Here is a 25,322-nt window from a genome sequence, read left to right as displayed (position 1 = left end):
GATGTCATGCATGAGAGCTATCCACAATCGGCGTTAGGCTGTTCCCCCCGAAACTCTCTGGAACGGGCGGCGACGGCAGACGGCAGGCAACCCCCCGTGAGGGTATCCCCGTGGGCCATAGCATAGACCTATCCTCGTACTACGACATCCTCACGAACCTTTTTTGTCGCTCTCTGAACACGGATTGTTCCCAATCTCACGCAACCACTGCAGCTGCGACGACTAACATATCCGGAAACCCACTTGCCAAGAACCTCGGTAGCAAACTTCAGAAAACAGCGGCGAAGGAGAGAGAGAGTGAAAAGAAAATGCCGTCAACTACTCCCACCACCAGTGTCCTCAAGCCGGGCAACACGGCCGTCATCACCGGCGGAGCCTCGGGGATCGGCCTGGCGCTGACAAAGAAGTGCGTCGCCGCGGGGATGAAGGTGCTCGTCGTGGACTACAACCCGGCCACGCTCAGGAAGCTCTCCGAGGACAAGGAGCTTGGCGGCGGCGGTGGTGCTGTGAGTACAGTCGAGGCTGATGTCAGCAAGGTTGAGGACTGGAAGAGGATCCAGGGGACAGTCGAGAAGGACTTTGGCGGTAGGTTCTTTTTTTTGTTTTGTTCTTTTCGCGTGATTGGTCCATGTTTGTCAGGGACATGAGTTGGGATGGTTGGCTGGCTGGCGGTTTTCATTCTTTTGTTCCTTTCCATCACTTGTATCACGGGCCCGATGACGGGGTCGGGGTGCAAAAGCTAGAAAAAACATGAGAAGATCCCGGAAGGCAGCACCAGTCGTCGCTGGGGAAAACAGAAGGAAGGAAAGGTTTCGAGATAATTTTCTTTCATTACTAACACACTCTTTTTATCCCCATGTAGGACAAATCAACCTCCTCGCCCTCAACGCGGGCATGCAGCAGAAGACGTCCTTTGACGATGCCGACCCGGCGGGGTTCCGCGCCATCATGGAGACCAACCTGTTTGGCGTCATGAACGGCATCACCACTCTCCTGCCACTAGTCAAGGCCGGCGCCAAGAAGCAACAGCCGGGACCCAGCGGCGAAACAACGACGACAACAACGACAGCAGCAATCGTCATCACGGGCAGCAAGCAAGGCATCACCAATCCGCCAGGCAACCCGGCGTACAACGCTAGCAAGGCCGCCGTCAAGGCCTTGGCCGAGCACCTGTCGTTCGACCTGGCGCGCGACGCGCCATCGGTGGCGGTGCACCTGCTCGTCCCCGGCTGGACGTGGACGGGACTGACGGGCGCGGCGGGCGGTGGGCAGAAGAACGAGGGCGCGTGGCTGCCAGAGCAGGTGGTGGACTTCCTGCTCAGCAAGATGGACGAGGGCCAGTTCTGGGTGCTGTGCCCGGACAATGAGGTGACCGAGGCAATGGACCGCAAAAGGATGCTCTGGAGCGCGGGCGACGCGGTCAACGGCCGCAAGCCTTTGAGCCGCTGGCGGGAGGAGTACAAGGGCGAGGTCGCCGAGTGGATGGCCAAGGAGCATTAGAAAATGCACAACTTGGGTGGTGGGAGAACTCTGCCCGTGGGAGTGCCATGGTTGAACCGGGCCCTGGACAATAAAAAAAAGGAGTTCAGTGAAAGGAGTTCAAACTTTATTGGGAATATCTTTGCCTCGTGCTCAAGTATTTGCTGAAGTCTAAAAAGTCAAGGTAGAAAAAAGAGCGACAAGGAACATGTCGCTGCTAAAAACATCCCAAACGCCTAAGCTCATGCATCTATGAACGTCTCTACTGCTGTGCTCAAAAGATGACTGGCATGGCAGCTTCAACGTGCTACCTGCATCTCCACGCTCACGAGCTCGCGCTACGCGTGTTTGTGAATAAACACCTTGTGCTGGCCATTGCCAGCACGCCGTAATGGCCAGCACGCCGTATGAAAGGGAACTGGCAACACAAAGAGAGCTGCGATCACATGCCGTGGTTCAGCTGCCGTGTGGGTGGGACCGGCTGTGACGGCATGTTGCGGATTTGCTTGATGAGGAACTCGCGCTCATCGATGAATTGCTCGTCGTCTGTTCGGTCTTCCAGAAAGTGTGATAGGAAATTGAGCAACTTGTCGCGGTTCATCAACAGAATCTTCTGAACAGCAACAGACTTGTGGGGGTTAGCCACAAAGACCTTGAACACATGAAACCCCTCGTACTGGACCATCTTCCGATCATCCCTGAGGAGGTTCATGATGATTTTGAGGTGTTCGCCTCGATCGACGTAAGCCGTCATGACATTATAATTCGACCGGTCCAAAAGCAGTTCTCCCAGCAGCTTGATTGACTGGCGTTTAGTCACATAGCTGTTGGACTGTACGAGAGTGTGGTTGTATTTCTCAAAGAAGAGGTCGAAATTGATCGAGAGATATCGGGGGACCAGTTCCTTGTGTTTGGTCAAGAGTTCCTGGAAGTTGCTCTGCATCAGTCACCTGTAGTGTTAGATCAAGTCGGCAGTGTCGACATACCCTGAATGTCGTGAATGCGTCAGCCGCGACTTCGAAAGAACTCTTGTCGATCCAGTCAAAGAACCTCCAAAACACCCCGTTTCCACTCTGCGGGCGCTCGCGGTCAATTGCTGTGACCCCCTTCAAACTGGAACCAGGTTCTTCGCCATCGTCGTAAAGAATAATGGCGGCCACCGCCTCGTTCTTGAGCACCTCGCGTAGTACCGTGCCAGCCGGGGTAGCACTTTCCTTCGAGTCATACCCGCGGCAGAGCTCTAGCAGAACCTGGGGTTTGTTGTTGACAACATAACTGAGGGCCACAGGATCGGTCTTGGGCGAGGCCGTAGGTGGACGAAATCTGAACACATAGGAGAAGATGACTTGGGTATCTTTGCGGGACTCAAAAGGTAGGCGAGACAGGTTCTGCGCCAACAGAAGCAGAAGGTCCTCTTCTATGAGGCCCTGAACCAGTTGGTAGACCTGCTCTGGGCTGCTCTCTGCTTCTATAATAACCCGCATCAGCGTGGCACTTTGGCATTTGTGATTACGACAGAGGCTGCATACCTGGTGTGCCTTGGAGGATAAGTTTCATCTGGGCGAGCACCTTTGCAAGCTCCTCGGCCTAAGAATGTGGTCAGCAACGACATGTCGAGGTTTGTGAGATGCTACCCAGGGACAAGCTTGCCTTGGCGGGGCCGCCGGGGCCGTCGAGCTTCAAGACATGATCCCTCGCCTGCTTGGAGAGGTCCAGAGTGTTTGTCCTGGTGCGGCCTCGGCCGAATAGGAAAGACATGCTGCCGGCTTGGTATAAGACCGTCTAATTTGGGTGCAGAACCACGAGCAGGTAGCTGGATCGAAAATAGGGATGCTGCCGAGCTGGGTGGTTTCACGAATAGAAAACAATCGAAGCAATGTGCTGAGAAAGCAGAAGACTGCGTCGCATAGTGGAACCAGACGTGGCCTAGGGTAGAGGGCAGTGCTTCGGCCGCGGTCGTGGCGAGGTGCCGAGGTGAGCGTTGTAGTCTGGGACGAGGATGCAGGCAGGTCGGCTTGGGCAGTTGAAGTAGCCGGCGGGTTTCGATCGAGGGACGGGGCAGCAGGACAGTGGCTGGCGGATGCTTAACGGCGGCTTGTATGACGGGCAGGACAGGGCTGCATTTGGTCGAACGAGTCGCTGGTCTGGTCGCCTGCCGGTTGGGCTTGTCTGGCCGGGAGGTGGATGTTGTTTGTTTACTCGCAGTAGCACCAGCAGCACATGCCGCCCGCCCGACGCTTGGGCGGCAGCGGCGGTGGCAGCGGTCGCATTTGATCACAGGCCCGCCCCTGTCCGGGCTGGCTACTGGGAGTGGACCTACGCACTTTACCTGCATACCCCGCCATCTCGCCCTGCCATGCGTGCTCGCCCAGGGAGCCTTTGGCGCATACTATGTAGGCTCAGGGGTCGCGTGCCAGGCAAGGCGCGCTCGCTGCCCTTTGCGACTCACCACGCACGTCTTGGGCCTGGCGCGCGCATGCACGACACACTTCAGAGACCCCGAATCGCCCAGGCAGGCAAGGAAGGGCCATGAGGGACAAGAGTCAAGGGCCCAGTTTGCCCACCCGGCCCAGACGTCGCTTCCAGCGCTCATATGACGCCGATTCTACCTCTATCCCGCCCTGCACAATCTCGTGGCTGCGGAGGACGCGGGGCGGCGGCGTCAGTGCTAGAGCAGCCTCGTATGCCTGCTTCAAGATGGATGGCTCCGTTTGGCGGTGCTTCTCCAAGTCCCGGGGTGGACCCCGCGACAATTGGACATTGTGGGACCCCGGGCACACAGCAACACGCCTCTGATTGGCTACAATCCCAGTGCGCTTTCGGCGCCCAGGGACAGACGCCTTCTCGAATCTTGACTCACAAAAAATACCCCGCCATAAATTCCGTCTGTCACAAGAGCTGTGAGGGTTCAAACACCACACGCTGTCACCACGACGAGAACCCTTGACCTCGTCCGAGACCAGCGCAAGCCAACCTTGTCTAGGCTCACCTCTGATCTTTACGCGCCATCGTCAGGCCTGCTGCGAGCTCTGCACCCGGCAAGTCGTTGGTGAAGGGCACCTCAACCCCACTAGACAAAATGTCCATCGACTTCCCCAAGGAGGAGGTTGCCGTCATCGAGAGATGGCGGGAGATCAAGGCCTTCGAGAGACAGGTAGGGAGAAGCACAGAAATGCAAGTGGAATGCCAGGGTTCTAACAATATTTCTTCGTGCAGGTTGAGCTCTCAGAAGGACGCCCCCGATACACCTTCTACGATGGCCCGCCGTTCGCTACCGGTCTCCCGCATTATGGCCATCTCCTGGCCTCAACCATCAAGGACATCATCCCTCGGTACTGGTCCATGAAGGGCTTCCACGTCGAGCGACGCTTCGGTTGGGACACGCACGGCATCCCCATTGAGCACGAGATCGACAAGAAGTTCAACATCACTGGCAAGCAGGCCGTCATGGAGATGGGTCTGGAGAAGTACAACGCCGAGTGCCGCGCCATCGTCATGCGGTACAGGGAGGAGTGGCGTCACACCATCGAGCGCCTCGGCCGGTGGATCGACTTTGACAACGACTACAAGACCATGGACACCAGCTTCATGGAATCCGAGTGGTGGATCTTCAAGCAGCTCTTTGACAAGGGCCAGGTGTACCAGGGCTATCGTGTCATGCCTTACTCGACAGTTCTGACGACGGCCTTGTCCAACTTTGAGGCCAACCAGAACTACCAGGACGTGACAGACCCGGCTGTGGTAGTGTCCTTCCCCCTGGTCGATGACCCAAACACCCAATTGCTCGCATGGACCACGACGCCATGGACACTGCCGTCCAACCTGGGCCTTTGCGCGCACCCGGATTTTGAGTATGTCAAGATCTTGGATGAGAAGTCGGGCAACCACTACATCCTGTTGGAGAAGCTTCTGGGCACTCTGTACAAGGACCCCAAGAAGGCCAAGTTCAAGATCGTAGAGAAGATCAAGGGCAAGGACATGGTTGGCTGGAAGTACCAGCCGCTCTTTGACTATTTCTACGAGGACTACAAGGACCTCGCCTTCCGCGTTGTCAACAATACCTATGTCACAGACGACAGTGGTGTTGGCATTGTCCACCAGGCCCCAGCCTTCGGTGAGGATGATTACAACGTGGCTGTCGCCGCAGGGATTGTGACCAAGGACCACTCGCCCCCTGACCCTCTTGACGATCGCGGCCACTTTACCAGTAAAGTCAAGGACTTTGCTGGCATGCACGTCAAAGAAGCCGACAAGCACATCATCAAGCATCTCAAGGGGACCGGACGGTTGGTAGCTGAGTCGCAGCTCAAGCACTCGTACCCGATGTGCCCCAGATCCGATACACCCCTAATCTACCGTGCAGTGCCCTCGTGGTTCATCCGCATCCCGGAAATTGTTCCGCAAATGCTCAAGACCATCGAGAAAACTCACTGGACGCCGTCATTCGTCAAGGAGAACCGCTTTGGTAACTGGATTGCCAATGCTCGTGATTGGAATGTGTCGAGAAACCGGTATTGGGGAACTCCCATCCCCCTCTGGGTCAGCGACGATCTGTCAGAGAAGATTTGCATTGGCAGTATCGAGGAACTCAAGGAGCTCAGTGGCTATCAGGGCGACCTGACGGATCTACACCGCGACAAGGTCGACCACATCACTATCCCCAGCAAGAACGGCAACGGCGTCCTCAGACGTGTCGAAGAGGTCTTTGACTGCTGGTTCGAGTCTGGAAGCATGCCCTACTCCAGCCAACACTATCCTTTCGAGAACAAGGAGAAGGTGGAGAAGTGTTTCCCTGGTGACTTCATCGCCGAAGGCCTTGACCAGACCAGAGGCTGGTTCTACACCCTTGTCGTGCTTGGCACTCATCTTTTCGGCGAGGCTCCTTTCAAGAACTGCGTCGTCAACGGTATTGTCCTTGCTGAAGACGGCAAGAAGATGTCGAAGCGTCTCAAGAACTACCCCGATCCTTCGCTGCTGATGAACAAGTATGGTTCTGATGCCCTCCGACTTTACATGATCAGCTCTCCAGCCGTGCGCGCCGAGCCCCTTCGTTTCAAGGAGACTGGTGTCAAGGAGGTCGTGGCCAAGGTTCTTCTGCCCTTCTGGAACAGCTACAAGTTTTTCGAGGGTCAAGTCGCGCTATTCAAGAAGGTTGAGGGCAAGGACTACCTGTTTGATCCATCCATGGAAAGCACCAACACCAATGTCATGGACCGGTGGATTCTGGCAAGCTGTCAGAGCTTGTTGGAGTTCGTCAACCAGGAGATGGCTGGTAAGTGAAAACTTCTGAAATCCCTTCTGGACGAGTAAGACTGACAAGACTGAACAGGTTACCGCCTGTACACCGTCGTCCCCAGACTCCTGGGTCTTATCGACACCACTACCAACTGGTACATCCGCTTCAACCGGAAGCGTCTCAAGGGCGAGTACGGCCTTGATGACACCCTTCACGCTCTGAACACGCTTTTCGAGGTCCTATACACTCTCTGCAGGGGTCTTGCTCCCTTTGCGCCGTTCCTGACCGACAACATCTACACGAAGCTCCTGCCTCATATTCCCGAAAGCATCCGTGCCGAAGATTCTCGCAGTGTCCACTTCCTGCCATTCCCCGAAGTACGCCAGGAGCTGTTCAATCCCGAGATTGAACGCCGTGTCGGTCGTATGCAACGTGTCATCGAGCTTGTCCGTGTTTCGCGTGAGCGCCGCACCATCGGGTTGAAGACACCTCTGAAGACTCTCGTCATCATTCATGCCGAACAGCAATACCTGGACGATGTCAAGTCCCTGGAGAAGTACATCACTGAGGAGCTTAACGTTCGTGATCTTGTTCTCACCACAGACGAGGCCAAGTACGGCGTCGAGTACTCGGTCACAGCCGACTGGCCCGTGCTCGGTAAGAAGTTGAAGAAGGATATGATCAAGGTTAAGAAGGCCCTACCCGGAGTCAGTAGCGAGGAGGTGAAGAAGTACACCGAGAACAAGTTTATCGTTGTCGATGGCATCCGTCTGGAAGAGGGAGATCTGGTCGTCAAGCGGAGCCTGAAGGAGGGGGGCTCGCCAAGTCTTGAGACCAACACCGACCAGGACGTCCTGACGATTCTTGACACAGAGGTGCACCCAGAGCTTGCCCACGAGGGTGTAGCTCGTGAGATCATCAACAGAGTGCAGCGTCTGCGCAAGAAGGCCGGTCTGGCGGCCACTGATGACGTCAAGATGGAGTATAAGATCCTGTCAGATCCTGACAACATTGGTCTCGAACAGGTCTTTTCTGGACAGACAGCCATAATGGAGAAAGCACTCCGGAGGCCGCTTGACAAGCAAGAGTCGGCCGAGGCGCAGCAGGATGCCATGATTGCAGAGGAGGAGCAGGAGATCCAGAAAGCCACGTTCACACTGAGACTGCTCAAGCTATAGGATCACGCGGATGATAGAGACCCAAATGTAGAGCTAGAGAGACACAAAAGCACCTCGCAAGCTGAATGAACAAAATACATGAGATAAACATTACTCGCCCAACCCCATTACTGTCAATTCTTTGCAGAATGTTTAAGGTTGTACAAATACAACTGATGGTACATTGGCAGATGAAATAGGATGCTGCTCTCTATATGCTGTCAGAACAGGCGGAGCGAAGAGCTACTCGGAGACACTTCCGCCATCTTGGAACTGTCCATAAATCTGGTTTCTACCGAGCCCTCTTTGCTGCCTTCTGTATTTTGACATTAGCGAGGGCGGGGCATACAGAATAATTATGGCTACGTGAGGACTTACAAGGTAACATTCCTTGAGCCGCATGAACTCCTGGGCGCACTGGTTCTTGTGTACCGAGTTGTAGTCGGCGAGTATGCACTTGCCGTAGACTGAGGCCTGTTCAGCATGACGGCCACAAGGGTGTTAGCCGCCCAGCCAGCAATCATGATGAGGACGAGAGAAACAGAACGGGAGTTAAGCTGCCACGGACCTCGGCGCCGCATTGAGACACTGCAGCGGCAAACTTCTGGATAGGCCGGGTTGGCCTTGGCGGAGTCATGGTGGTGATTTTGCACTTGCTGATGCTGCGGATGGTGGTGGTGGTGGGGGTTTGCGTAGTGACCATACTTCATCGTCGACGTGCTGCAGGATCGAGAGAGACGGGGTGGAGAACGCCGTCATGGCGTCCCCGGCTCAGCAGCGGAGTGGGGCAGAGCAAGCTCTCTAAGCCCCTGCCGGCGCCATCAATTCAGGGCGTCGCAACCCTGGAACCTCTGACGCGACGCGACAAACATGCGCCAATCGACCTGGGCCAACCTGGAGAGCCTGCATGTCTCAGCAGCCACTCAACGCCCGCGAGACCACTCCTGCCAGCCACGTCCTTGCTTGCCCGGCTCACAGCATGCGCCCTCTCGAATCCGCCTGAGAACAGAGCCTGCAGCCATGTTCGCAACTCTGTAACAATAAGAGGCACCCTCGCAAACAAACGAGCTTCCACATCACCTGCTTTCGCAAACAAGACGGGGTCCCGACCACGCCCGTCCAGGTCTTTGGACACGCCATGCTCGCCCCTCCTCCAGCTCCGCGAACCCAGCATGGCGCTCGCTCCTTCCAGTTTCGAGGATTCGATCGCCTCGTCGGACCTTGACTTTTCCGATGGCTTCGACGAGCTCTCGTCGTCTCACACATCGCCCATGAACCGCACCTACGACGATCCGGGCCATGACCCGCCCGCTCTTCCTTCCATCGCGCAACCGTTGGCGCCCTGGGAAGACGGCTCCTCCATGATTGACCACGAGTTCTCAGACCTCGGTACGAAGCACCACTACCTTCATGGCACGTCATTCCTGCGCCCAAAGACTAAACTGCCTCCTCAACAGACATCCAGACTCTATTTGCCGTCGTTCAGCGCGCACAAGATGTTCTGCCAACATTACCCGCCCACAGTCGCCGCCCGGTTCCGGCCCTTTTCAAGGCCTACTACGAGATCCTGCCTCAGCGAGGCATCGACCCCGAAGATGACCAGCAAATCGCAAAGCTCATATTCAAGCTGGGTGGTGTCAAGACTGGGGGTTCTCTCGAGGAGAAATTCACTGCCGTCATGTCAAGGATGGGCATTGAGCTCCAGCTAGAGGATCTACAGTCCCAAGCAAGCGATACCGAGGGCGAAAACGCCCAGATGCCAGATCTGCCCTCCCTCGACCAGGATCATCACGACCACGTGTACAAGATGCACGAGACTGAGCCTGACGCGGAGAACGACACAATGGTCCCTGAGCCCACCTACACAGGACTTTCTGTTATCACCGAGGAATCGCACACACACTCCAGCACATATGAGGTCGAGGACCATTCCCTCCTGCCTGAAGAGCCAGTAGCCGCGATCGATGAACAGGATCTTCACGAGGCTGCTGCGGCCTTCCACGACGAACACAAGTTTGTGTTTCCGGTCACGACAGCATTCTCACAGTGGCATTCGAGAGCATCGTTTGCTAGCCACATTCTTGCTCAATTTCAGCTGGCACGGCAGGCGGACCTGGAGGACGACGTCCAAGACAAGTTCCAGGAATGGAGGAGTGTAGCTATCGAAGCGAAAGAGGTACCTCTATACGAACTCCCTGGAAACATATTCTCTAAACAGACGGAACAGGTGGCCGTGCGCGCCCGTGAAATCTATGCACTCAAGTGCACCCTACACCGGTGGAGGCAAAAGACACGAAGAGCAACATCCCAAGGCGCCTCGACCAGTACCACCCAAGCGGATCTCATGCAGCGTGTAGCGACAAAAGCGCATAATAACCTCATGTTGTCGCGGACGTTCACACAATGGTACAATCGCGCCGAGGAGGAAGCCAGCAAGGAGAGGCTCGCTCGCCACGCATATGAGTCTAATCTCAAGGCCAAGATCTTTGACGCGAGGCCAAGGGTGGCAGCAGTCGAATCCAAACCTGTCCCAGACTCAGGAGAGCAGGAAACTCGCGCTCGCCAAACTCGAGCAGGCACCTCAGAGGCCAGGGGTAAATCCGCAGTAGACTCTCTACCTCAAAAGGCGCCTGACACAACAAGTGCGAATCCCAGAATGAATGTAGCCTCTGGTCTAGAACTTGATCAGAAGCACAAAGGCACGGCAGAAGCTACTCGCCGAGAAAGCTTTCAGCATCAAGACGCCGCTGGTCAGTCAAAAGTGGCTTCAGAGGCTCGAAAGGAGCGTGAAGAAGAACGTCGGAAGGCCGAAGAGCGTCGTAGTGCGCTTAAAGCTCGTACCCTCTCGCTGATCCGTGCCCTATCCGAGAGAACACAAAATCAAGAAGGCTCTACTGGTGATGAGGATCCTGCGATGTCATCTGAGGTCGCTCCAGATGCAGACGGCAATACAGAGGTTACGGTAGTTCGTGTAGAGGACGAACTGGACGAGCGGACCCTGATTGCCAGGAGGCATATCCTCCGAATGCGATACTTTACAGCCTGGGAAGATTATTCGAAGCACCACCTTACGTTGGTCGACACCTTTGAGAGACGCAAGGTAGTTGAATCCTGGCGGCAGCATGCTGCCAAGGCTCCAGAACGACTCCAGCATGTACAACAGCGCGTTCCCGAGTTGAGACGGCGAACCTTCCGGAAGTGGATGAAGAGAGTTCGAACGAACGAACAACTCGTCGAAAAAGCCGACTGGGTATACAAGCGATCAAGAGTCTCGCAGGCAATCCTTCAGTGGCTCGCACAGTCCCGCCAGAGACAACGGTCAACAATGCTGAAGCGCCGAACGCTAAGTGCCTGGTATGACCAGCCCATGGCAGACGCTACACTGGCTGCCTGCGCAGACAAATTCCACCATTTTCAGCAAGTTGCGTCTACTTTTAACTCATGGAGACGCGCGGCTGCGCGAGAGGCTCTGGCATGTGACAGACTTGAACAGTATGGTGCCAGGGCTGGATATTATTATGCGGCCACGGGAGTCCTTCGTGCGTGGAAGGCAGTCGCTAAGGAAACTTCACGAAAGACGGCAGCGAAGAAGGCGGCTCTCGACAACTGGGGCACGACGAGCCAGCAAGAACTTGAGCGGCAGGGTATTCTTCAGGAATATGCCGAACGCGCAATATTCTACAACGGCGTTGTCAAAGTTTTGCCAAAATGGCGCGCCCGAGCAAAGGAAATATGTGAGCGACGACAAGCGCAGGAGTCTTATTGTCAGAGAGCAAACTACTACTACTCGACCAAGGGGTCTCTCGAAGCCTGGCGTGCTGCGGCGAAGGCGAAGCGCAAGCAACGGCTGCGGGATGCTTACCTGGAGACACGGCGCATCGTGAAGAAAGGATCCGGCGAGCGTGCTGTTCGGACGTGGTATCAGCGACTTGAGCCACAGTTGCGGCGCACGGAAATGATGAATGAGACTTTGGATCACGCTCTTGGCGAGAGAAAGTGGCGGCAGAGCATGCACGCTGTGCAAGTATGGCGAGAGAGAGCGGCTCAGAAACAAGCGATCATTGACGACCAGCACACCGCCGCAAAGCACCAAGCAATGACACAGTGGCAGCTACTTGCAGAAGAGAGGCAAGAGCTCGCATATGGGGCCAGAGCCCACTGGGAAGATTCCAGCTGCACCAAGGCCCTCAAGCGTTGGAACCTACGCCGAGACCAGAACGCAGGTCGACCTTTGATGGTAGCCTATGCGCTTGAGAAAAAGGATCGACGGATGGTTCGGCATGGGCTTGAGCAGTGGTATGCAAAAACAGCGGAGCATCACCTCTCGCTCGAGGCTGCAGAAGAGCAAAACACGGTGTCTCAGCTCGGCGTGTCAACGTTTGAGGAGGCAATTGCAGACAGTCATGGCAAGAGTCCTGCTCGGAGTGAGGGCCGGTGGCGAGCCAGTCTCAAAGAGGGCATCCGAACGGAGGATATTTACGTGCCAACGCCAGGACGGCCTTCCCTCATGCTGGGGGATCTGGGGTTCCGAAACGCCGCCCTGACGACGACGCCGCTCGGGCCGGTTCCTCGAAGGTCATGGCATCCAGACACGCACGAATCATCTATGAGAGGATCTGCTCTTGGCGGCCAGGGGAGCCGAGCAGCACGGAAGAACCTGAGGGTGTCTTTTGCTCGGTGAGGACGTGTGTGCCGGGAGGAGAGGCACGTTTTGCATAAGATAAGCGCTTGGGTACTGTAGCATGTACTGGCGGTAGCATTGTTCTGGTTGGTTGTTCCAACATGGTATAGCAGGTTGGTTATGATACCCCATATAGTCATTTGAAGGATTTCTTACCCAGGATCACTACTGCATGTTGCATGTGGAAGACTGTATTCGTGACTTACACTGCATAGAGGTGCCTGCCTGCCTGGTACGGTGCAAGTATAGTGCTACGGACAGGGGAGGGAGCTGCCATTGACAGCCCCTGTCAGTGAGTGATGAGAAGTTGGTGGGTCCACCGCCACTACAGCTCTCCCACATAGCAAGCTAGTCTAATGCAAAAGAAGAAGCTCTGCCGCCCTGGTGATGGCTTCACATTCCAAAGGATCTACAGCTCTGGATCCATGACTCGACTGCCACGTCGAGGCAGCTAAAGACGGCAACAATGGCACCCGCCAGGGCGGCATTCGTATGTGTTCAGTGCCGGCTCGCAACACCACGACAGCTGCGCCCGTGGCGGCCACCTGCAATCTCGTCGAGCATCCGGCAGCTTCACAGCAGTAGCTCGGCTCGCCGTGCCTCTGTGGCACCGGTCTCTGAATCGTCCTCGCCAGCCCACGCACCGGCACGGTCCGCCAACGCGCCCAAGGCACACATTGACATCAAGCACATCCGGCAGAACCCGGAGCTGTACGCCGCCAACTGCCTCGAGCGCAACTACAAGGCGCAGGCCGAGTACCCGGCGCGGATCAACGGCCTGTTTGAGCAATGGCAGGCGTGCCAGCGCGACGCCCGGTCGCTGCGAGAGCGCTCCAACGTCCTGCGTCGGCAGATTGCCAACCCAAAGAGCATCCAGCGCGACGGCGACTCCGGGGACAACCAGCAGCGCATCGACGAGGCCCGCCGCGTGCAGGCCATGAGCAAGGACGAGCTGCTGGGCGAGGCACGCGCGCTCAAGGACCAGCTGTCCGCCATTGAGGCCAGGGAGGCCGGCTTCACGCGGGAGATGGAGGACCTGGCGATCCTGCTGCCAAACCTGACCAGCGAGCACTCTCCCCGGGGCGAGGAGCCGCGCCTGCTCACCACCATCAACGAGCACCCGCACGACACGGCCGCCTCGGACGGCATATGGCGGTCCCACGTGCACATTGGCTCCGAGCTGGGGCTGCTCGACTTTGCCGGCGCGGCGACCACGAGCGGCTGGGGGTGGTACTACCTGGTCGACGAGGGCGCGCAGCTGGAGCAGGCCCTCATCGCGTACGCCCTGGCCGTCGTGACCAAGCACGGCTGGACGCAGGTCTCGCCCCCGAGCATCGTCTACAGCCACATCACCGCCGCCTGCGGGTTCCAGCCCCGCGACGCCAACGGCGAGCAGCAGATCTACACGCTCGCGCAGTCCGCCGGCGACGCCGCCCGGGGCAAGCCGGAGCTCAGCCTCACCGCGACCGCCGAGATCCCCCTGGCCGGCATGAAGGCCGACACGACGCTCGACGCCGAGGCCATGCCGCTCAAGCGCGTCGCCGTGTCGCGGTGCTACCGGGCCGAGGCCGGCGCGAGGGGGGCCGACACAAAGGGCCTCTACCGGGTCCACGAGTTCACCAAAGTCGAGATGTTTGCCTGGACCCTGCCGGACGAGGACGAGGCCACCGACGTCTTTGACGAGATGCTCGACATCCAGACCGAGATCCTGCAGTCGCTCGACCTGCACTGCCGCGTCCTCGAGATGCCCACGGCCGACCTCGGAGCAAGCGCCAGCCGCAAGTGCGACATTGAGGCCTTCTTCCCCTCCCGCGTCGCCCTCGCTGGCGCGGGCTTCGGTGAGGTCACCAGCGCCAGCATCTGCACCGACTACCAGGCCCGCCGGCTCGCCACGCGCGTCCGCGGGGCCACTTCCGCTTCTTCTTCCGAGGGTGGCGGCGGCGGCGGGAAGCTGGGTTTCCCTTACACGGTCAACGGCACCGCGCTCGCCGTGCCCCGCGTGCTCGCCGCGATCCTGGAGAACGGCTGGGACGAGCAGACAAAGACCGTCACTGTCCCCCACGTGCTGAGGCAGTGGATGGACGGCAAGGAAAAGCTGGGACTCAAGAAGGCGAGGCCATGAAAGTGTTTTCAAGTTTCTCTTTTCTTGGCGCGCATGGATGGTGATCGTGGGGGAGGCAGCTTGGGATCCGACGACAGCTAGGATTCATGCCACTTCAAGCAAAGCTAGAGATTATGGTTGAGAGGGGGAAAGAAAGGAAAAGAGTTGCCCTAGTATGCGACTCATCTTCTCGGCTCAAGGTGGGCAAATAGACAAAAATTATGTAAGATGATGTGTAAGGATAAAACCACTAGGTGACAAAGTGAAAATAAAAGCTGGGCATGAATGGTGAAGCACACTTCGCAAGTTTTCATGTAAGAACAAAGTTCCGATAGTCAGGCAGGTGCCAGAACATCAAGGCGTACCAAGACAGACAGCACCAGGTCGCAAGTGGAATTATTTGAACTTTGCAAGATCGTCCTCTTGCGGTTTCATACACATTAAAGGAAACAAGTTTAAACATCGTCTCAGTACAAAAGCATCATGACCCTTGGCCAATAACCCCATGAAAAACAAAAGATGATCCCAATAACACCGCTGAGCCATGAAACAGACATACAATCATACCATCCTCAAGCCCATCAATACTTCGTGAGCATCTCAACCATTGTACACCACCACGGCGCCTTCCCCTGCTATACTTTCCGTGTCCGCCACGCTGTCGGATACCATGCTCTCGGTGCCTACATTGCTCTCTGTCCAGTCGCTTTGTTCATCTGAGTAGTAGCTATCCGTCTCGTCGTCGTAGGCGCCGCTTGTGTCGGTGCCCGTGATGACTGTCGTGCCCAAACTCGATCTACGTAGCGTGCCCGTCTCGCTGGCACCGTCGTCACTGTCCGCAAGATCTTCGCCAACATCGTCTACTTCGATGATCTCCTCGTCTTCTTCAGCCGGCGTTAGCGCAAGGACGGTATTGCTCTTGTTGATGCTTGCAGCACGGGGCGTTTGAGTGGGTTCCGGGGTCGCAGTCTGTGATTCCTCCTCGGCTTCCCTCACGAGGCCCATGTTCTCCTTGTCGAGATCGTCAAGGCCGCGCCCCGGTTGACTTCCGGCCCAGCTTCGCTTTCTCAGACCAGCACCACCAGGTGTACGCACACTCTGACTGCGCTTGAAGCCTCCAGTAGGGACATTGCTGGTAATCTGGCTAAGGCTGGCGATTCTTCGGCTGGCACTAGCCGGACTGGGAGGAGCCAAGCTTGTCCTGCTGCCTGTGACAGCCATATTGACCATATTACGAGAAGGAGTCTTAGGCTTAGGTGTGGTCTCCTGCTTCTGCGCCTCGATGTCAGCAGGCGACAGGCTGGACCTAGCACCAGGCACCCGCTTGCGACTCATTGTGTCGCGCCCCTTAGGAGCAGACTTGGTCATCAGGAGTGATCGAGAATGGTCAAGAACGCCCTGAAGGATACGGCGCTCCAGTCCTTCCGCACGTCCTTCCATCGCATGGAGCTCTTCACGGCGGATGTCAAGAGCCGTCTCAAGCGAGGAGACATCAGCAGTGAGCCTGGTTCGCTGGCGGCTCAGCGAGTCGTTCTCAGATTTGAGAGACATGATAGACTCCCGCAGGCGTGCCTCCTCGTCTCTCAAATCTGCAAGGACAACCTCGACATGGAGCTGCTCCGCACGCTGACGTTCCAATGCGAGAGTGGTCTCCTCAAGAGCCTTCTCCCTCTCCGCATGATCGTCAGCAATGCGCTGACGCTCGGAACTGAGGAATGCAGTCAGTTCAGCAGCCGTCTGAGTGACCTGTGCATGGACCCGGTCAATCGTCTGAAGCTGAGCAAAAGCCTTGTCGGCGACATCAGTGTAGTCGACAAGTTTGTCAAGTTTTGTGTGGAGCTCTGTCTGGCTTGATTTTTCGATGATGTCGTCCAGCTTGCCGTGGACCGCTGAGCTGTCGCACTTCTCGTCAATGGCATCCAGCTTCGCGCGAACTTCGCTGTCATCGTAGCGTGACTCAAAGATGTTGTCCAACTTGGCCTTGACCTCGCTATCATCGTACTTGCCATCCAAGATGGCATCAAGCTTGGTGTGGACATTCGAATCATCGTATTTTCCATCGATCAATGAGTCTAGCTTCGTATGCACATTTGAATCATCGTATTTGCCATCGATAATGGCATCAAGCTTGGTGTGCACATTTGAGTCGTCGTACTTGCTGTCGATAATGGCATCGAGCTTGGTGTGCACATTCGAATCGTCATATTTGCCATCGATCAATGCATCGAGCTTGGTGTGCACATTTGAGTCGTCGTATCTGCCGTCGATCAATGCGTCGAGCTTTGTATGCACGTTGGCATCATCGTATTTCCCGTCGATCAATGCATCCAGCTTTGTATGCACATTCGCATCGTCGTACTTGCTGTCGATAATGGCATCGAGCTTTGTGTGCACATTGGCATCATCGTACCTGGCTTCAATCAAAGCATCAAGCTTTGACTGCACCTCGCTATCATCATACTTGCCGTCAAGCAGAGCGTCAAGGCGGGTGCGCAGATCAGCATCATCGTACTTGCCGTCGATGAGCTCCTGGATCTTGGCACGGAGCTCGGCATCGTCGTACTTGTGAGTCGCCAGGGTATCGAGCTTGGCATGGACTTCTGTATCGTCATACTTGGCTTCGATGAGCTTGTCAAGCCTAGTCACCACCTCCGTGTCGTCGTACTTTTCTGGTGGCGGAGGAAGCATGAGCGGCTCAGGCTTGTTGTCCTCAATTTTCTGCTGGATGTCCACGATGGACAGCTTGGTGTTCTCAAAGTTCTGGCCAACCATCACCAGGATTTCCTTGACAGACTCGAGGATCTGGGGCTGCACCTCCCCAATATTGCCCTGAAGCTCTTCGATCCCTGAAATGGCAACCTGGACCTGGTCCCGTGTTGTCTGATGCTCTGTCTTGTTGTCGATATGGTTCTCGTCCGTCTTGCTATATAGCAATTCAGTCTTTTCGAACACCGTCTGGGAAGCCAGCTCCATCTTCTCAAGCGACTCAGTGACGGCAGTACCCAGAGTGTCAACCAAAGTCTTGAGCTCCTCGGCAATCACCTTCGTGCCGGAGACGGCGGCATCCATCTCGAGGTCCCGCGCTTCGCCGGCTGTAGCGCGATCGTCGAGGACGAGCTGGAACTCGTCGTATTTGGTGACGAGCTCTCCGATCTTCTCGTCAATCTTCGCGCTTAGAGTGTCGGTCGTTTGCTGGAACTTCTCATCGGTGTCCATCTTGGCACCAATGACACCGGACTTGGTCTCCTCAAATTCGGTTTTCATCAGCTCGAGCATCTCCTTCAAGTCATTGCCAACACTGCCGTTCGCAGTCATCGCTTCGCTCATGCCTTCAAGGACCTTGCCCAGGGCTTCAACACCGACGACACCTGACTCGAGCTTGTCGTTGATAAGACTCTTGAACTCTTCAAGGAATGACTTGACTTCCAACACCCGTTCACCAACGGTGTCGAGCTCGGCATCCTTCGCGACGAGGGCTTTTGATGACGCCTCCGCGGCAGTGGCGGCAGAGTCCTTCATCTCAGTGATCATGTTCTCAACAGTCTTGAGATCATCCTTGGTGGGGAGCGCTGCAAGGTCTGCACCAGATATGTGCTCGACCATAGCCTTGAGGTTCAAGATTGAGGTTTCGATGGCCTCCATGTCGGTCTTGGTGACCTTCTCCGGGTCCTCGAGCGATTTTTCGGCACGCTCCTTCATCTCGTCGAAAGAGACATTGATCTGTGTGACAAGCGACTCTAAAGAGACGAGATCGTCCTTGCGAGTGACAGCCTCCAGCTCCGCCACAACACTGCTGAGGGTGTCCTTGGCTTCGAGGACAAGCGCCTCGATTGCATCAACGTGGTCCTTCCTGACTGCCTGCTCGCCGTCAATGGCGTCTTCGATGCGTGCCTTGGTGTTGCGCAGAATAGTCTCGATGGCCTGCACATCCTCTTTCGTGGCGACATCGTCAGGATTTACAAGAGGCTTTACACCATCAGTGCTGTCGACCTCCTTCTTCTCAGTCTTCTCCTCGACTGGATCCTCGGTCGTCTCAGTTGTCGTGACTGCAACTTCTCTCGAGCCATCCTTGGCTGGCAGGTTGGCGATTGTGTCCTCCATGCCGGCGATAGAGACCTGCAGTTTTCGGAGAGTCTCTTCGATCTCCGATGTTGCCATGCTCGAAACCTTGCCTTGAACGTCGCGAAGGAGATCTTCCACATCTGTGAGGTCAACCTTGACAGTGCCTTCGCCGGCGCCTGATTGTGCCTGGCCATCCATGGCGTCGACCTTTGTTTGAAGCTGCGTCATCATAACTTCGAGGTTCTTGATGTCATCTTGCTTCAAGATGTCCATGGGGATCATAGCGTTACTGGTGACAGGCTCGATGGTGGCCAGCGCTCTATCATTGCCGTTGTCCCGCAAAGAGTCAATCTCTGTACGGACATCACCCAGTCCTGCCTTCAAAGCATCTAGGATCTCGTCGTTGGCGGTGAGATCTGCAGGCTTGTCCCCAATTCTCTCGATGGTAGCCCTGAGGTCGCTGAAGCCTTCGTGTAACGCATCGAGAATATCAGTGGTGCCAGCATGAGGGCGCAGGAGTTCTTGTCTGACGCGTTCGATTCCTTCTCGGATTGTCTCGAGGGCTTCGCGATTGTCAGGAACCTGCGGGACATGGGGAACGAGGGCTGAGTTGACGGCATCCCGCAGGGACTCGATCTCCTGCTTCAGGGCGTCTGTTGAGGCGTCCGCGCTGCGACCAACGAGGACGGAGAGGTCATCCCGGAAATTGTCAAGGTTATGAACCAGGTTGGCCATAATCTGTTCCTGGCCGGCCATGCCGGAGACACGGTCGACGTAGCTTTCCATGTGGTTTCGAAGCTGGTCCATGCCATCGCGTGTGGCATCCAACACCTGCTCAGTGTCACGACCATTTGCCGCCACATTCTGCTTGGCCTCCTCCGACACAGCTCTGAACTCCTCCTGCATGAATCGCATAATGTCCTGAAGGCGTTCGATGATGGCAGAGTCGCCACCGCTATGCGGTACCATGGCGTTGTGGTTACTCGGGAAGTCAAAAGCGCTCAGTCCCTGCTGAACAGCATCCAGCATGTCTTCCCTGGTAAGATCATTGGTGGTTCCAGAAGAGGCGACCGGAAACTCAAATTCCTCGAGGCACTCCCGTACAGCCTCGACGATCTCCTCCTTGGACAGTGATGCTGGTGCATCGATTTGGGGCGGTTCGAAGGACTCCAAACCACGAGCCACGGCTTCGTAGACATCGTCGCGAGTTGCAGCATCCGAGGATTTTTCGGCTGGAGCGTAGGTGGCAAGGCCTTCCTTGAGGCAAGCTAGGACCTCGTCGCGCTCAAGACCAATCTGCTCGATTTGGATTTCGGGCTTGTACGTCTCCCACGCATCCCTGACGGCCTGAACAACATCTTCTCGGGTGAGCTCGGTTTCGCTGTCTCGCCGAGGTCGCGTCTCTGTTATGGCGGCGCTCATGGCGTTATATATTTCTTCATAGTCGATGGCAGATTTCGACGAAGCTGCCGACGCGCGCCTGTGCTCTCTAAGCAGTTGGTTCATGTGAGCCTTCATCTGATCAAGGCCCTCGTCGACAATTCGTGAGACCTGTGTCTTGCTCACGGGCTCGCTCTTGCCGCTGGCAGCCACATCGACCTCCTCGAGTTTCCGAGCAATGTCGCGTCCCATGCCCAGGACCTCGCCGCGCAGCTCACGGACCAGAGCCTTGACTTCGGCGGTCATGCCTCCTCCTTGAGCCACGCTATCCTTGACGGACCGGATGACACGGAGGACCTCATCATTCAGCACATCGGGCGATCTTGCCGTCATTTGCAAGGGGCCGTGGCTGCTTGTTTGGGTCAGGCCCAGATCTCTCGCTCTGCTCTCGTCGTCGTCGCCTTCGTCGAAGCTGAGATTTCTGTTCCGCGGTGTGCCGCCGCCACCGCCGCCGCCACGACCTCCAGCCGCAGGAATCATCGCCTTGTCCTGGTTGGACTGCAACTGGCGAATGAGCTCTTCTACTTTCGCGACACTCGCCATGCCGGTCAGTCTCTCCGCCAGCTCAGTCAGCCGGCCCATAAGTGAATCTTGGCCGTCTCTGGTTCCCATTTCTCGGAGGATCTTCTCGAGCAACGCAATGGACGCTGGGGACTCTGAACTGCCGCCCACCAGTGATGGAACGCTGAGTAGCGAGTCGTTATCCATAAAGCTGTTTGGCGAGGGAATTCTTGGGAGAGCGAATGGCCGAGCCAACTTTGGCGTTGGCGATGTGCACTGCGCCTTCTGCTCGAAGTATAGATTCCTGTCGTAGGGGTCGCGGTTGGAGCGAGTCGGATCAATGTTGGTAACAAGCTCGCGGAGGCTCTTGCGAATATCCTCGTCTCGGGCATGTGTTGCCTCCTTCAGACTCATCAGATCCGTCGCGTTGTCTCGCGAACGCCTACTAAGCTGCGACATCTCTTTTTGCAGTGCAGTCGCGATATTCGTGAGGCTCAGGATCTGATTCGAAAGCTGATCAGCAGTAGGTATGCTCGTCTTGGTCATGGCCGACGACTGGTTCGTGACAACAGAGAGTGGCGCTGGACTCTCGACCGAGCGAGGAGCTGGAGCCGCGGGTGTTTGCGCCGGTGATGACATAACGGATGAAGGCTGAGCCGGTGTCGGCTTTGGCGTCAATGTGCCGTGGCTGTGCAGAGCAAGCATTGTGGCCGACTGAGGCGGGGTGTTCTCCCCGAGTATACTGTGATGCGGCCGGCGGGCGGATGGCCGCAGCACGGGCGTCAGGCTGGTGGACATGGCTGAATTGTCCGGCGTGGTGGCCTCCTTGTCTGCTTTGCTTGGCTCCTTCTCGGGCTCCTTAGGTCCGAATGGTGTGGTCGGTCGCTTTGGCTTCTCTGGAGATTGTGGTGTTGTAGAACGTGCTGAATCACGAGACCCCTCGATCATCAAGCTGAGATCTCTGACGCTGTTGGGCTGGAGCGATTGCATGCGCTTGTGGGGACTCGGCCGCGGGACGAGGGCACGTTCTGGCGATCCTGTGAGGTCGACGGTCATGCGCTTGACAAGAGTTGGAACCAGGGCAGCCTCTCTGGCTCTCTCGGTCATAGCCGCGTGGGCATTCTGGATGGCAAGCGAGGTGCCGATGCGGGAGGGGCTGACGCTGGGCGACTGGGGGTTTAAAGGTAGAGGAGGCGGCGCCCGCTCGGGGTCTGAGCTATCCCACCTGTGTATAATGGTCAATCTTGAGCCGCGACGCATCATGGGTATACGGGCGTATGGAGCCTTTGGCCTCGGGGAACTTACATGGGGACCAGCGCGCGGGAATGGTCGAAAGAATTTGAGTGGTGGTGGCGTGTTTGCACGTCAACCGGAGCATCCCGCTCGATTGGAGGCATGATGAATTGCATGCCACCAGTCCGGGGCAGAAACGTGGACAATCAGTGATCCGGGTGGAATGTGATGTCTTGGAGTCGGCACAGGGCGTCGTGAAGGTCCCCTGTTCACAAATAGCACCGCGTGTTTGGCTTCGTGGGTATCTTTTTCGCCGTGGGAGGCAAGCTCGCGGAAGAAGTCAACGCCGCACGCAAAACAAGAGTAGCAGCCGGTGCTCTGGAGAAAAATGCAAGGTGGTAGGTGATGCTGCTGATGGCAAGGTCAGCAAGTGCACGCCTTGCAGTCCTGATGGAGGAGGAGGGTGGTGCTTGCAAAGGTGGAGAGAGCTCAGGCCGGTTCCCTGTGAAGCTGCTCTCTTAGGCCCGCCCCGTGTTGTTTATCTGGTGTGCGGCTGCCGCCCGACGCTTGCACTACCGCTGCTAGCCCAAACAACAAATGCCTGCTGCGCCAATCCCTGATCGCCAGCAACGTCACTCCCCGCTGCCGGGGCAACGCCGCTAGCCCATGCCCGCTGCGGGCAGCAGACCCTGGCTGTTTTAATTGGCACCATTCTTGGACAAGCGACGAGCAATCACCATCCCAGCCCGCTCGGACGATCTCAGCCTTGCTGGCACCACTCGCTCCATGGATTCAGCACTGGACGCTCCGCCGCGGTCCACACACATACAGCATATAGTGAGTGTGCTTCTCAAGGTGGGCTTCCGCGATGACAGGACCTTTTTAAAAATGTGTGATGCCATGCCGGGCTATGGTGCTCATGTCGTAGGCTCTGCCCAGGCTGCCTCGAGCACCCTCTTCAGTGAACAGAATGCGAAACAGCTCTGGGAAAACAGAATCTCGATCAACGACTGCTTCTGCACGGCTGCGGGTCGTCAGCGTTTTTTCATCCTTGTCGGCGGCCTTCTACCCGGTGCAGATGCAGCAACGGTTCACCGCCTGCTCATCATTGGCATCGCACCATGGCGCCCGCTGTAAGATGCATGACTGCCTGACACGGTGAATCAAAATACGCCCGTTTGAGTTGCGCAACATTTTCATTCGGATGGCCATTTCTTGGAAACACACGCAACACCGCATTACGCTCAGGGTCTACTTTGCGTCGATGCTTAAGACATAAATCATGCCCAGTTTCATTGTATTGTGGTGCGAAGAGAGGAGTAGGTCTTTTATCATGCAGTTCCGCTATGGTGGAACCCTCTCTTCCCTCCTCCTCCGAATCCCCGCGGCCATGCCTCCGCACTCTAACAAGCGCCCCTCACCGACACGCTTGACATGGAGAAGATATCGTGCCAATCACATACCCATGGTATATACGCCAATGCCTACGCCCGAGATTGGTCCTTTTGATCGCCGTCCGTCAAAAACGCCCGTCCCGCCTAGATGTTGATACACGTCCAATGGACCCCTGATTATCAGATTATGCCGCTTGTCATTTCCCCCACAGCCTTCTGCTTCGTGCTGCTTGTGCCGCGTGTGCTTCGTGTGCTGCGTATTCTTCGATCCTGCTGTTTTTGTCCTTTATTTCTTCATCATGCCGTCAAAAGCGGGGATCAGGGTCTGAGCCAGCCAGAACGAAAAGACGAGCTTGGGGCCGGTCATCAAAAGCTAAATGAAGAATCCGCGTTAGCCACGGTACGGCTTGACATACCCAATCGTCAACACAAAGCCAAAGGCTTACCTTTGGTACCAAGCCCTTGAAGAACGCACCAGCACCCTCGTGCTTGGCCATGTTGGACAGGATACGGAAACCGCTCTCGGGGTTCTCAAAGTTGCGGTTCTGGATGCGGGTCTTGATGACGTCGAGAGGCGCCGAGACGACGAGCGAGGCAGAGGCACCGGCGATGGAGGCGACAAAGTTCTGGAACCAGGAGGCCTTGTTGTAGTCCTCGAGCTTGAAGAGGAACTCCTTGGCGAAAGCGGAACCACCGAACAGCTACACAGATTGTACTCGTCAGCCCTCATATCCTAACTCGACACAGACCTCAAGGGACATACCGCGAAGGAGCCAGGTGCGTTTCTGGCAGCGGTCCAGCCCCACCCTCTGTAGAGACCGAAACCCTCGTCGGCGATAATTTTGACGATGCCACGGCCACGGAAGGCATCTGGATTTGTCTGGCGCTTGATCTTGAGGACATCGAGGGGCAGGAGGACGATCTCTCCGATACCGATCAAGCTGCGGCACGCAGGTTAGTGGCTGTTCAAGAACCCCTCGAGACGCTGAGCTCCTCTCGAATGTCATACCTGCCAGCAGTGGAGTGCATGATAGCCTTGCCAGTCTTCTTGCCGAAAGCGCTCTCAAAGTCCTTGCCGTAGTGCGCCGCGAGGAAATCGCGGGCCATTGGCTGACCACCATACTTGTATATTCTTTGGGAGACCTGTGTGGGCGCTTATGAGCTTCCAGGGCATTGATCGGACGTGGAGTCGAGCGGACTGACCTTGTAGCCGGCGGCGTATCCGAGGCCGGGGAAAAGCGAGAAGAACTTGGTGCCGGCCGAAGCGGCAGCCTTGTCCTTGAAGATGACCGAGTTGAGCTGAGCAGCGTTCGCAATCTGTTATCGTGATCGTCAGTGGTGGTCCGAAAGCTGGTAGATATATTGATGAGGCGTACCTTGGTCTGGTTGCTCATCAGACGCTTCGCAATCGTGTCGACCTAGTCCGCGAGGCTCGTCAGTATTGTTGTGGCTGCGATAATCCAATATTGAGCGTCGCAGTGCGGCATGGTGACGTACCGGGTGGAAGACGGCAAGCTCGGCAATACCGGCGGAACCTGTGTTCATTCATGTCAGCTTTCGCATGGTCAATTGGCGTCCTCCACTGTCGCTCTCATAGACGTACCAGAGCCGAGGAGACGAGCCACGTTGGACTCCTTCTCCTTGCCAGCCACCATGGGAGCCATTGTGTGGAGTGTTTAGTGGTGCGGGACAACAGAAATGTTGAGATAGAGAAGCGCTCGAGAAACGCCGAGGTACAAAGCTGGTGACGAAAGACGCGACCAAAAAAAACAACACAGGTTGAGAGGAACGAGGACGGATGACGAAGCTTCGACGGAGGGAACAGCGCGGGTCGGCGAACCTTGAGATGGCGGCGGGCAATGCAGCTGGGCCGGCAAAAAGTTGAGGGCCGCCCGCGAAAATTCGCAGATTGCCCTGGGCCGATTTGCGCAGTGCGCTCGCAGTGCGTCCCTGGATCCTGGCCTGGTGGAGCTCCAGGCGTCGAGCTCTGATATGTATCTCTACGTGCAAAGCCCAGCACAGAGGTACCTGGGCCGCT

The 25,322-nt window shown here is 56.5% G+C and overlaps 8 protein-coding genes across 8 annotated transcripts; 4 read left to right on the top strand and 4 right to left on the bottom strand.

Annotated features, from left to right (window-relative positions):
- Positions 1-70: 70 nt before the first annotated feature.
- B0I36DRAFT_310596 (short-chain dehydrogenase/reductase) lies at positions 71-1,583 on the top strand. Its single transcript, XM_046152271.1, has 2 exons — positions 71-585; positions 863-1,583. Exons 1-2 carry the CDS (start codon positions 309-311, stop codon positions 1,498-1,500), a joined length of 915 nt encoding a protein of 304 aa, XP_046018451.1. The 5' UTR covers positions 71-308; the 3' UTR covers positions 1,501-1,583.
- On the bottom strand, positions 1,584-3,701 carry B0I36DRAFT_419568 (Mo25-like protein). The gene is made up of 4 exons (XM_046162135.1): positions 3,130-3,701; positions 3,009-3,066; positions 2,466-2,947; positions 1,584-2,404 (listed from the first exon to the last, which is right to left on the bottom strand). Exons 1-4 carry the CDS (start codon positions 3,235-3,237, stop codon positions 1,922-1,924), a joined length of 1,131 nt encoding a protein of 376 aa, XP_046018450.1. The 5' UTR covers positions 3,238-3,701; the 3' UTR covers positions 1,584-1,921.
- Positions 3,702-4,369: 668 nt separating this feature from the next.
- On the top strand, positions 4,370-7,982 carry B0I36DRAFT_280839 (tRNA synthetases class I-domain-containing protein). The gene is made up of 3 exons (XM_046151480.1): positions 4,370-4,633; positions 4,696-6,751; positions 6,809-7,982. Exons 1-3 carry the CDS (start codon positions 4,559-4,561, stop codon positions 7,891-7,893), a joined length of 3,216 nt encoding a protein of 1,071 aa, XP_046018449.1. The 5' UTR covers positions 4,370-4,558; the 3' UTR covers positions 7,894-7,982.
- On the bottom strand, positions 7,983-8,584 carry B0I36DRAFT_310591 (uncharacterized protein). Its single transcript, XM_046152270.1, has 3 exons — positions 8,441-8,584; positions 8,251-8,346; positions 7,983-8,188 (listed from the first exon to the last, which is right to left on the bottom strand). Exons 1-3 carry the CDS (start codon positions 8,573-8,575, stop codon positions 8,165-8,167), a joined length of 255 nt encoding a protein of 84 aa, XP_046018448.1. The 5' UTR covers positions 8,576-8,584; the 3' UTR covers positions 7,983-8,164.
- Positions 8,585-8,833: 249 nt separating this feature from the next.
- On the top strand, positions 8,834-11,606 carry B0I36DRAFT_419566 (uncharacterized protein; the record flags this gene model as incomplete). Its single annotated transcript, XM_046162134.1, has 2 exons — positions 8,834-9,261; positions 9,330-11,606. Coding segments are annotated over exons 1-2 (2,493 nt in total), but the record flags the coding sequence as incomplete, so codon positions are not given.
- A 1,413-nt stretch (positions 11,607-13,019) lies between these two features.
- On the top strand, positions 13,020-14,675 carry B0I36DRAFT_357699 (putative mitochondrial serine--tRNA ligase; the record flags this gene model as incomplete). The annotated part of the gene is made up of 1 exon (XM_046157843.1): positions 13,020-14,675. One exon carries the CDS (start codon positions 13,020-13,022, stop codon positions 14,673-14,675), a length of 1,656 nt encoding a protein of 551 aa, XP_046018446.1.
- A 579-nt stretch (positions 14,676-15,254) lies between these two features.
- Positions 15,255-22,054, bottom strand: B0I36DRAFT_426848 (uncharacterized protein; the record flags this gene model as incomplete). Its single annotated transcript, XM_046162404.1, has 2 exons — positions 15,255-21,882; positions 21,963-22,054. The coding sequence occupies 2 exons, from the start codon at positions 22,052-22,054 to the stop codon at positions 15,255-15,257; spliced, it is 6,720 nt and encodes a 2,239-aa protein (XP_046018445.1).
- A 1,098-nt stretch (positions 22,055-23,152) lies between these two features.
- B0I36DRAFT_280834 (mitochondrial carrier domain-containing protein) lies at positions 23,153-25,177 on the bottom strand. The gene is made up of 8 exons (XM_046151479.1): positions 24,888-25,177; positions 24,782-24,819; positions 24,661-24,702; positions 24,488-24,601; positions 24,294-24,427; positions 24,048-24,225; positions 23,731-23,985; positions 23,153-23,657 (listed from the first exon to the last, which is right to left on the bottom strand). The coding sequence occupies exons 1-8, from the start codon at positions 24,946-24,948 to the stop codon at positions 23,571-23,573; spliced, it is 909 nt and encodes a 302-aa protein (XP_046018444.1). The 5' UTR covers positions 24,949-25,177; the 3' UTR covers positions 23,153-23,570.
- Between the last annotated feature and the right edge of the window lie 145 nt (positions 25,178-25,322).

Source organism: Microdochium trichocladiopsis (assembly GCF_020744255.1).
Source record: "Microdochium trichocladiopsis strain MPI-CAGE-CH-0230 chromosome Unknown B0I36scaffold_1, whole genome shotgun sequence".
NCBI classification, from domain to species: Eukaryota; Fungi; Ascomycota; class Sordariomycetes; order Xylariales; family Microdochiaceae; genus Microdochium; species Microdochium trichocladiopsis.
This window is presented reverse-complemented; position numbering and strand designations above follow the sequence as displayed.

Excerpts from the sequence above, each read along its gene's own strand:
- B0I36DRAFT_310591 (XM_046152270.1), bottom strand. The coding sequence starts at position 8,575 with ATGGTCACTACGCAAACCCCCACCACCACCACCATCCGCAGCATCAGC. Across the intron at positions 8,347-8,440 it reads TGTCTCAATGCGGCGCCGAG|GCCTCAGTCTACGGCAAGTG; the intron begins GTCCGTGGCAGC and ends CATGCTGAACAG. Across the intron at positions 8,189-8,250 it reads GGCTCAAGGAATGTTACCTT|AAGGCAGCAAAGAGGGCTCG; the intron begins GTAAGTCCTCAC and ends GTCAAAATACAG.
- B0I36DRAFT_419568 (XM_046162135.1), bottom strand. The coding sequence starts at position 3,237 with ATGTCTTTCCTATTCGGCCGAGGCCGCACCAGGACAAACACTCTGGAC. Across the intron at positions 2,948-3,008 it reads TATCCTCCAAGGCACACCAG|AAGCAGAGAGCAGCCCAGAG; the intron begins GTATGCAGCCTC and ends GGGTTATTATAG. Across the intron at positions 2,405-2,465 it reads ACGCATTCACGACATTCAGG|GAACTCTTGACCAAACACAA; the intron begins GTATGTCGACAC and ends AGCAACTTCCAG.
- B0I36DRAFT_280839 (XM_046151480.1), top strand. The coding sequence starts at position 4,559 with ATGTCCATCGACTTCCCCAAGGAGGAGGTTGCCGTCATCGAGAGATGG. Across the intron at positions 4,634-4,695 it reads TCAAGGCCTTCGAGAGACAG|GTTGAGCTCTCAGAAGGACG; the intron begins GTAGGGAGAAGC and ends TTCTTCGTGCAG. Across the intron at positions 6,752-6,808 it reads CGTCAACCAGGAGATGGCTG|GTTACCGCCTGTACACCGTC; the intron begins GTAAGTGAAAAC and ends AAGACTGAACAG.
- B0I36DRAFT_280834 (XM_046151479.1), bottom strand. The coding sequence starts at position 24,948 with ATGGCTCCCATGGTGGCTGGCAAGGAGAAGGAGTCCAACGTGGCTCGT. Across the intron at positions 24,703-24,781 it reads AGCTTGCCGTCTTCCACCCG|GTCGACACGATTGCGAAGCG; the intron begins GTACGTCACCAT and ends CTCGCGGACTAG. Across the intron at positions 23,986-24,047 it reads ACGCACCTGGCTCCTTCGCG|CTGTTCGGTGGTTCCGCTTT; the intron begins GTATGTCCCTTG and ends CAATCTGTGTAG.
- B0I36DRAFT_310596 (XM_046152271.1), top strand. The coding sequence starts at position 309 with ATGCCGTCAACTACTCCCACCACCAGTGTCCTCAAGCCGGGCAACACG. Across the intron at positions 586-862 it reads AGTCGAGAAGGACTTTGGCG|GACAAATCAACCTCCTCGCC; the intron begins GTAGGTTCTTTT and ends ATCCCCATGTAG.